The sequence below is a fragment of the Trachurus trachurus genome (assembly GCF_905171665.1).
Source record: "Trachurus trachurus genome assembly, chromosome: 2".
Classification (NCBI taxonomy): Eukaryota; Metazoa; Chordata; class Actinopteri; order Carangiformes; family Carangidae; genus Trachurus; species Trachurus trachurus.
In genome coordinates this window covers 3,299,394-3,310,187 of record NC_139914.1, presented here as the reverse complement: position 1 = coordinate 3,310,187, position 10,794 = coordinate 3,299,394, and the positions used below count along the sequence as shown (strand labels likewise).

At 42.3% G+C, this 10,794-nt stretch overlaps 1 protein-coding gene across 1 annotated transcript; it reads left to right on the top strand.

Annotated features, from left to right (window-relative positions):
- Positions 1 to 396: 396 nt before the first annotated feature.
- On the top strand, positions 397 to 10,783 carry acp2 (acid phosphatase 2, lysosomal). Its single transcript, XM_083986153.1, has 13 exons — positions 397 to 562; positions 3,083 to 3,178; positions 3,907 to 3,993; positions 4,289 to 4,349; positions 5,479 to 5,570; positions 5,681 to 5,779; positions 6,009 to 6,098; positions 6,967 to 7,050; positions 7,153 to 7,201; positions 7,669 to 7,757; positions 7,909 to 8,015; positions 8,253 to 8,428; positions 9,229 to 10,783. The coding sequence occupies exons 1-13, from the start codon at positions 473 to 475 to the stop codon at positions 9,372 to 9,374; spliced, it is 1,266 nt and encodes a 421-aa protein (XP_083842279.1). The 5' UTR covers positions 397 to 472; the 3' UTR covers positions 9,375 to 10,783.
- The last annotated feature ends 11 nt before the right edge of the window (positions 10,784 to 10,794 follow it).

Below are 10,794 nucleotides of genomic sequence, written 5' to 3'. Positions count from 1 at the left end.
TTATTTAACAAATAAACAAAACAACCCATGATCCATCTCAGTTATGTGTCGTATAATTTGTCATTGTGGGTCATAATCTAACACTACATGCTTCCTAAGCAAAACCGCTGCGAGTACATTACCTTTGCAGACGCCTCCTGGATGTTCCAACACTTCCGTTTCCCATCTTTGTGTCCTTTCAGAATAAATCGAGCACTAAATAGCGTGTCATTTCAGACCGTTTCAGACGAATAAAACTGGGCAGGTGGCGGTGAAATATATGCATACGATTTAAAATAATATCTTACACATTGTCCTTTGAAAACTTTAAGCACTCTGGGTGTCGTATTTAATTTGTTCAACTCGGCCGGTGTGTTTTATTTTTTCAACTTCCGGTTCCCACAACTGACAGGAGGCGACCTGGGGAACAACAGTTATCTGCTCTCTTTTAGCCGTATGCTACGTTTAGCTCGTAGAGAAACCCAGCGGAAACATGGTGCCCGCCGTGCTGCTCTCTCTGTTAACGCTGGGATCCGTCTGTGGACAAGCTGGGGCCGAAAAAACACTAGTTTATGTGACTGTGGTGAGTAATGTTTCAGGTGGAGGATGAGTTGAGTTGGACTCGCTTAACGTTACGGAGTGCGTGCGTGGGTCAAAAACGAAGAGCGAGAGTGAGAGTTTTCTCTTTGTGTGTCAGTGACATTTATTATTTCTCTGAATGTGAAACAAGCCAGACAGGAAGTGTGGGAGTCTTTCAGCAAATTCGGCATCTTAAAATATTAGTTAGCAACACTTTTTGTTTCAAAGAAGCACCGTGTTTTTGTTGTGTTGTGTTGGTGTCATGCTGCAGAAAAGCAGGTGAACCAGTTGTTGTTATGCTACCCATGGACTGTATAGGTTTTACCTGACAGCACTGAGACAGCTCTGTAGAATAGGCATTAAAGGGATAGTTCAACATTTTGGAAAACTGGCCCATTGCCATTACCTTTATTTATCGGTGCAAGCTATTTTTAGAACGGCAGAGCAGAGCCGTGAGCTGCTCAGAGCTACGCTACGGAGGCTCATGGGATTTCTTGGTTTCCCTCATCAAAACTCATCAAATACACAATCAAACTCACAATTAGAGGTAAATTCATGCAAGACTGCTGATGTGCGTTACCGTCGGGGGCAGTTTTTCATCAAGCAGTCTCTGAATTTACCTCTAAAACAACTCTGTCTGGTAACGTTGTGTTATTATCTCATAGCGTGGTGAATGTTCAGGTCACAACTTGTCCACCAGAGTGTTGTGGAGTTGTTGGATTGTGTATTTGATGAGTTTGATGAGGGAAACCAAGAAATCCCATGAGCCTCTGTAGTGTAGCTCTGAGCAGCTCGCGGCTCTGCTCCACCGTTCTAAAAATAACTTGCACCGAAAATTAAAGGTAACGAATTTACTGCTATGACTATAGGGATTATGGCAATGGACCAATTTGCCAAAATGTTGAACTATCCCTTTAACTGTTTTACATGATGCCTATACACTATTGAAGTACTTTCACTGAGCTACATCATTGTCCTCTAAGGTCAGCTGTTTCTAATACCACACACACACACACTTTGGAGGAATAACTTGCCTGATTGTCGTGTGTAAATACTGTTTTTCTTTATTCATATCTAATCTCTGAGGCAGAGCAGGTCAAACAATGATAATGCTTCGGGTCATGCAGAAAAAGTCAATTAATTCCAAGAAGACAGGAGCTTATATTAATGAAGGACTCCCTGCAGTATTTGCAGATGCAGCCGACCTGTCCTGAACCTGTTTGTCATTCATCAGGAGATCCAGGGGGGGTGGGGGGGGGGGGGGGGGGGGACAGTGTAGTCAAGCATACAGAACTTATTGTCTTGTCTCCTACTATTGTAGCTTTTTGGGGGGTTTAAAGGTTGTTTGTCCTTGGTTGCTAGAGTCACATGTAGTTAAAGCATTAGGTTACAGCTATTAAGTGAAGGCCAGAGAGCTCCACATGCATGATTATTGTCTGTGATGGTCCTCAGTTCACTCCGGATAAGAAAAACAACACAACTTTGAACAAAAATCTCATAATAACAACTTCAACAGTGATATTACATCACTTTTGAACCGTAAGATAATTTTAAGAGCATCCTGTAAATATATAAAATAAAAAAACGTAATGTAAACCTCTTTATCAACCCTTGCTTGAGTGTGAGTTCATGAGGTTTACTGTTTTCTTAGCATGAGAGACATGGAATCTGCCACGGATGTGAGAATTGGAAAAAGCATTAGACACCCTCATGTTTACCTGTGTTAAAACCATGACACCAATGATGTTGCCTGTCACAGTGGTAAAATATGCTGCTGAGGTGAAGGCCAGTTATAGATTTACTTTACTTTCATTTGGTGACAGCTATAGAGGCAGCTTAAGTTCAGTTGTACTTCCTAGAAACCGTCACCCACTTCCCCGCTCGAGTCGATAGCCATTCATGGATTGTGGAGCAGATAAGATTAGGAGTTGCAAAGGGATTATCCAACCTCAAAATAGTTTACACACTTTTTTTTCAGCTATTTTAGATCATGATCAGCCATGCATTCTCCTCATACCACAAAGCCAGGCAGAAACACACACTTCTCTTTATTGGCTTCGACGACTGGAACTGTTCAAACTGAATAGACAACCATTGTGGTGGCATTGAGTCACAAGGCCAAATTGACTTCTTTCAACCTATAACAGTAATAGTAGTGTTAGAGGTGAGTATGCTGTGACGGTTTCCTGCACTGTGGATCTTTAGTGTCCTATGTTCGATTAATTGTGTCACAAACGCTCTGCTTTAGCTGTTTAGATAACTTAAGGATTACATTACAGTGGCTCTATCAGCGGACTGGGTTTTATAATCAACAATGACACAGATAAAAGAAGAACCAAGGGTTTGGCGTCATTGTGTTCGCATAAGAAACACAGAGCAACTTAGATAAAAGTCACATAATGGGGAAAAAAAAGAGGAAAATGTCCAAATTGTGCAACATTCTGCTGAAATCAGTCATTGCTTGAACAGTGAGTGTGTGTGCGTCACTTGTGCTGAGTTGACAGACTCCTCTCTTCCCCTCCAGTTGTTTCGCCATGGTGACAGGTCACCAGTCAAAGCCTATCCCACGGACCCGCACCAGGAGAGCAGCTGGCCACAAGGCTTTGGACAGTTATCACAGGTACGATGCCGGCTGACCTCACCTGTGTGAAATACATCTGCACAGTTTCTACACACATCTTCTAATGGATCAACACTCTTAAAAAACACAGGAAGGAGGTCAAATATGGGACCATTAAATTCAGCTGAGGCCCATTCAGTTCCATTTTATTTATAACACAGCACCAGTATGTCTTTATATGCTCAGTGTTGCTCACAAAATTTGGAAATATTCAAAATTGGGAAAAAAAATCCATGGGAATTATGGAAATTTATGGAAATTAACTGGACAAACATAGATCAAAAGCAGACATCTATGCAAAAACCTTCAAAACTTGATTTGAACAGCAAAAACATGACAGTGGACCTGAGTAAAATATTTTAAAATAAAAAATTTAGTTCTGTTTTTTGTCCTGTTATTACACCCAGTTCAAGCACTTATATCATGCAGTAAAGCAAACCAGCTGCCAGGTGTTGAAAGAAGAAGTAGTGCAGAGAAAAGGGGAAAATGCACAAACTCATAGCAGCTTGTAGCTAAAATACCAAAATAAGTCCAGACACACTGTCTAATATTATAGGTGTTAAAGGGTTGAAAAAAAACATCAGTTACTTTGCAAATGCTAAACTCTCGCTTTAATCAATCTGACTCACATTTTCTGCTCTGCACAAGCGCAGACCTGTATTAAAGCTGCTCCACGCTGTGATGTCATCAGTATTGTAATGTGATATGTGCTTTTTTTTTTTTTCTAGGTGGGGATGAGGCAGCACCTGGAGCTGGGCCAGTTCCTGAGGAAACGATACGCCGGATTCCTCAACGAATCCTATGACAGACATGAGGTGGGAAAAGAGACGCGCTGTCACAGCATATGACCCCTCAGTGGCCTCTTTCTTTACACACACATGTTGATTCATTAATATTTAGGAGCACAGCCTCTTGCCGTGTCGGTGTTATACAGAGTTCCCACTGTTTTCTAATGGGAGCCATGTGCATCTGTGCCGCTAATTATCCACTGTTTGCACTTGTATATGAACAGACGTCTTGTTATTATCACCTCCGTTCCAACTCTCAGAATATTTGATGTGGTCTATTTCAAGTCTGTGATGACCATGCAGCTCTGTCCTCTGTCCTCAGATCTCAGTCCGCAGCACAGACTACGACCGCACGCTGATGAGCGCCGAGGCCAACCTGGCAGGTCTGAGCAACTCCTCTTCCTCCCCTCTGTTTAGCCCCGTTTCCACTATGCGGTACGGTACGGTATGGAACGGTACGCTTATTTCAGTGGTTCCACTACCATGGAACCGTACTGGTCCCATGGTACCTGTTACCATTTTTGTAACCCTTCTGGTTGGGGTACCTAGCACACAGGACCGGTTCCCTTGGGGAGGAACCCAAGCACTGCGAGCTGGTGATTGGTCGAGCATATGGCGTCATCGCGCAGCGCGACGGATATCTGAAGCACAACAACACAAGCGGACAGTGAGCCAGTGGCTAGTGTCCTAGCCTGCCCTACAGTAAAAATGCATGGCACATAAAATAAAAAGAGGAGTAAAGCAATATAGCGGCAATTTAAGCATCAAAGATGTTCAATCAAACCCGCATAGTTTGAACACACACAGCCAGTGTCACAACTAAGCATAAAGTCCGCTAGCTTAATGCTAACTTATAATGTAAAACACCATAGACGGGCTAACAGAAATGAGCTCCGTCCTCATCCCAGGGGAGAAAACGAGCCAAGTAACGTATCCGCACGCTTTTAGAGGTTTATCGCTGGCTGGTTAAATTCTTTTTAGCAGATTAATGTTAGTCTCATTGATGAAATTTAACAACGGTGGCAGTCGTAACAGTTTGTTTGAATGAAAAGTGAGCAGGGCTGCCTCTGGGCTACGTACTGAAATCACCACATTTACGTAAATAAATAAATGTTTTACAATGAACCGATCAGTCTAATACATTTTATTTTGTTAAGTCAACATGGTTACTGTACATGGCAAAGATTATTACCACTTTATGACTTAAAATTGGTCTGTATTTCTATGGGAGTCCTATCGCCACTCTGTTATATCAATCGCTCTGGTCGGCAATAGTCGGGGCGGTGTGTGGAGGCCTTTAGTCGACGTAGTGACGCTTCGACATGCACTCCGCCCACCCCTGAAGGTCCCCTTTATACAATGGAAACGCAAAGCTGACCATATCCGACCCGAACCGTACCCGTACCGATCCGTACTGTGCCGTACCGTACTGACAGTGGAAACGAGGCTTTAGTTTCCCTCCTGACTCTTCCTCACCATAACAGTCTGTGTTGTTCTGACCCCCTCCTCCAGGTCTCTACCCCCCCAGTGGTCAGCAGGTCTTCGACCCCAAGCTGAGGTGGCAGCCAATACCCGTACACACCGTGCCACAGCGTGAAGAGAAGGTATGAAAATGAACAGTTTTTTTTTTCTTATCAGTGCAGTGAATAGAAAGTGATACAAAGAACTTTGTCTGAACTTTGTCTGTCTCTCTCTCGCTTTTTTCTTTTTTTAGCTTCTCTCGTTTCCTCAGGGAGACTGTCCTCGCTACAAACAACTGATGAATGAGACTGAGCACACACAGGAGTTTATCAATGTCACCACCACGTACCAGGTATATTTCTTTTTCTTTTCAAATTCAAAAAGCTAAATGAATAATGATGTGTTTTTTTTTAAATGTAACAATTTTATGTTTTTATAGTGATACTTTCAACGGAAAAATAGTCAGTAGCGTATCAGCCATGTGTCTAGATGGGTGTGTTTGCTTTAAAGTGGAAAGATAACAGACAAAATAATGAATAACACACTCAATAAAGAAAAGCATATTGTGTTCTTGGCTCAAGGACATCATAGAGCTGGTGAGGAACAACACAGGCCTGAATAAGACCAACGTGGAGTCAGTCTGGAGCGTCTATGACACACTCTTCTGTGAGGTGAGAGCACACACACACACACACTGGTGAAAACCCAGACTGCTGCTCTATCTGACGACTTGTTGCATACAGAGAAACACAAAAAGTCCTAGTTTGTATTTCTCAAAATGACATTTCAGACGTGACTTACAATGGAGAATAGTTATTTAAATATTAAACTTGAAGCTCTGACATAATTGTATTGGAACAATCAAACAGACATCTACTTTTAAATAAAGATAAGTTTCTGAAGATTTTTTTTTCTGGAGATTTTGTTAAGGCCAGAATATGTTTCAAATCAAATTAAATTGACTTCATTAAAAGCTGGTTTACTGCTCTTTTTCCCTGTAGTGGACAGGATTGAATGACAACCTATCTGAATTTCAACAGGAGGGTTTATTGAATCTAAACTTTTGACGAGCTGATCTGTAACAAACCTCACGAGGTTTTGTTGGTTTTTTATTTTGGTCTCGTGACTGTGCTTTGCCTCAGCAGTTCAGAGAAACACACAGACGTTGTGAAACCGCATCTGGCATCACAGTCTCGGTCTTATCTGGTTCACAAAAGGAAACAGCGCTCAGATATAATAAATCTATCAGAATACATTTAGTGGTGGTTTTACACCGAGATCCCACCACACCTCCTTCCATATTTTATGTTAATAATTAATACCTTTGTATGCAATAAAGACGAGACATTCCCGCCTTTAACATGGTGTGTAACAGTGTTTAGTGTGAGCCGGGTCACTGAGTCCAGCCACAGAATAATTGAAGCAGAGGTGTGAGGGAAAGGAAATGAAGGGAGAGAAGGTGCTGACACAAAAAAGGAACATTTGTCGACTTAATTAAAGCCTTTGTTTTTCATGGTGTGTGTGTGTGTGTCTGTTCAGTCCCTTCACAACATGTCGGCTCCGGACTGGGTGACTCCCAATGTGATGGAAAAGCTCCGAGTGCTCAAAGACTTTGGATTCCAGGTGAAACCAGCGACACAAGCGTCACTTTTATCTAGTTTTCTTTTGAGTCTTTTGATCGTTTTGTAATGTAATTAATTATAATTTAACGTTTGATTTTCACAGGTCATATTTGGGGTTTATGAACAACAGGAGAAGAGCCGCCTGCAGGGAGGTACGTGGCTGCAGTTCAGAGAAAGGAAGTAGATTCTTTTAAAAAAAGACAAAGTATGTCATGTTTTGATGTTCATGATTCACAAACACATAGTTTCATTTATAAACAAAGCTCAGGAATTTCCTAAATGGCCGGTCGGTCCCGTTTCCTGCTAACGTAACTCAAACAAGACATTGCACATTTGCTGGGGGACTATTTTAAGCAGTGGATTAATCCACATTTGATGCCCTGGTGCTTTCGGAAGCAGCATGTGTTGCCATAACGAAGGGGACATGTCCTATTAAAGCTGTGGTGTGACTCATTGATTTGCTCTGGAGCTCTGTGGCACAGACTAATACATAGATCGGCTTTTCACACAGACACTATACAGTACACATCACAGGCAGCGGTTTATCAGGTTATTTGGGGTCTCGTTGACACTTAGAAAGCAGGATTAAAATGGGGGGAAATTGCTCTCACGTTGCCAGGTATGCTGCTGGGGGAAATAGTGAAGAATCTTTCCAAGATGGCCGTCCCAGACCCAAACCAGCAACTCAAACTGAAGATGCTGTCAGCGGTGAGCCACGCAAAATACAGTACTAACATCATTGTTTGAATTAATACAGTAGCTGTTTGTGCTGTACTAACTAGCTTCATTTTTAATGTACAGACATGAGAGAGTTACTGGAGCTTATGATCTTGTGTGTGTGTGTGTGTGTTTTCCACAGCATGACACCACTGTAGCTGCTCTTCAGGCCAGCTTGAATGTGTTCAATGGGAAACAGCCACCTTACGCCTCCTGTCAAATCATCGAGCTGTACAGAGACGACAACGGGTAAAATACACATAAGTAGACACATGCTCAAACATAATAATGTCACAGAATAATAGATTTTTACTTTTGAATTTACCACAACTGGATACTACCGTGTCAGAAATAAAAAGCATTTACTGTATGAACCAAGTGCTACCACGCTCAGAATCAATCTGTTTGTACTTCTCCATCGTGGTTGTAACAGTGAATATTTATAGATTCATGAACCTGACATCTGGTTCCTCTTTCTGCCTCCAGCTCCGCCTCTGTGTCTATGTTTTACCGGAACGACAGCACGGCGGCTCCGTACCCACAGCAGTTACCAGGCTGCGCCCTAGACTGCCCCCTGGAGGACTTTGTGAGAATCACAAAACTCTCTATCTCGGACGACAGGGACAAGGAGTGTCAGCTGCCGTCTGCAGGGAGAGATAAAGGTGAGCTTTTCAGAGATACATTAACCCTCCTGTTGAAAGAAAGAAAGAAAGAAAGAAAGAAAGGGAACAGATTGGGTTAAGGAAGGAAGAAGAAGGATGGAGGGAAAGAAGGGAGGGAGGGAGGAAAGAAAGAATAAAAGGGAACAGATTGGGTCAAGGAAGGAAGAAGAAGGGAGGATGGAGGGAAAGAAGGAAGGGAGGAAAGAAAGAATAAAAGGGAACATATTGGGTTAAGGAAGGAAAAAGAAGGAAGGATGGAGGGAAAGAAGGGAGGGGGGAAAGAAAGGGAACAGATTGGGTCAGGGAAGAAGGAAGGATGGAGGGAAAGAAGGGAGGGAGGAAAGAAAGAATAAAAGGGAACAGATTGGGTCAAGGAAGGAAGAAGAAAGAAGGGAGGAAGGAAGTGAAAAGGATGGTGGGAAGAAGGAAGGGGGGAAGGAAGGATGGGCAAAGGGAACAGATTGGGTCAAGGAAGGAAGAAGAAGGAAGGATGGAGGGAGAGGGAGGAAAGAAAGAATAAAAGGGAACAGATTGGGTCAAGGAAGGAAGAAGAAGGAAGGGGAATGATGGTGGGAAGAAGTGAGAAAGGAGAGAAAGAAGGATGGAGGAAGGGAGGAACAAAGAAAGGAAAGGAGTGGAGAAAGGGGGGATGGAGAGACAGAAGGACCACTCGAAACAGAACGGAGGACAACAGAAGGATTAAACTCAAGGCTGCAAGAATGAGGAGGGGGGAAAAAGATGAAAGATTGTAATTGTACCACCATTGATCATCAGTTTCCCTCTTTTGCCTCCGTCCTCAGAGGTGATCATCAGCCTGGCAGTGTCCGGCTGCCTCCTCTTCGTCCTCATCGTCCTCCTCCTCGCGGTTATTTGTTGGCGGAAAGAGCCGACCAGCAGCCGGGGATACCACCATGTCATCAACCACGAGGGGGGGGACGAGTCCTGACAGAAGCACAAGCTCCTCCCTCGGAGATCCCCAAGCCTGGTGTCCGAAGACAGCAGCAGCGATGACGACGAACTCTGACGAAACCTTTTCCTGGTTCGGGACCTACAATGTTTTTTTCTAAATAGGGAACTAAGAAACATTTGCAGTTAAGTCTTTTTATCATCGCTCTGAACTAACATCGGCTGTTACAGGTGAGAAAATAGTGGGAGGACCGAGACAACGCAGCAGGGAACTGTTTTGAATCCAACTCTTTGTCCTGTAAAGTAACTGCTGCGCTCCCATGTGGTTATGAGACAGATTGCTGCTTGGAAAGACGCTTCATTTCGGGCTTTTTAAACACAACACAATTTTCCTGATTATCGTCACACAGTTATGGTTTTAAATAATGTCACAATGATCTGGGAACTGCTTGGAGTTCTCCGTTTCTACTGGTTTTTAATGGGAAAGATTACATTATCTTTTTTTTTTCTTGTATGTGCGTAACTGCAAATTCACGTGCAATGTTTGTGTATCAACTTATGTGCACAGATTTACCCTGAATCTGCGTGTGTGATGGTTTCTCTTGTTCCTGTGCGTGTGTGTCTGCGTGTGTTAACTCTGAAGCCTAACGACCAAGATGCCTTAAATATTTTTGATAATTCTGTTGTCGTTATAAATCTTTTATAGGATTTTTTTGGGCCTTTTTGTCAGGTGGTGCTATTCATTAACAAAAAGCTGATGATGAAAGCTTCTCCTCCCCAGTGTCCTGTAGCAAGACACTAAAACACCAGCTCAATGCGCCAAACCCACTGGATATCATTTCAGTTTTATTCACTTGTGAATATCTAGGGACTTTGGAAACACTGGAAACTCTGACATGTGTTTTTAAATCTGCCTTTTTAAAGAGTCAGCTTTTAGTTAGTTGAAAAATAAAAATCTGGTACTTCTTTTTAATTTGGCATCTTATACTAAATGCTTGAAGTGCGCTTTTTTTTTTTACTATAAGTTCATGCAGCTGCTGAAAAACTTTTATTTCTATACAACAGGAAATGAAGGTTGCTTTTTTTTTTTTTTTTGCTTTGGGACCATGATTACAAAACTGAAAAAAATGTAATATTACAAATCAGTATAAATCCTAATGCAGCCATAGAGGTACTAGTCAGATCGTAGACTGAATACATTTGCACATGTTGTTTTGTTTTCAGTTAGATCAAATATGCAGAATAATTATCTGCTGAAAATGAAATCAAAACACTTGAACACTCGACTGCAATATTCAACACAACTGAGGTTATTATCAGTATGCTGCCGCCCCACTTTGGATTATCATGCTTTGTTATTGTCCTTCATGCTGTAAGAATTGATTGATCGGACTTCGAGGACGTGCTTGTAAATGTTATTTTGAGAAATAAACGATCAGTCTTTGCAAAGCTTGTTTGTA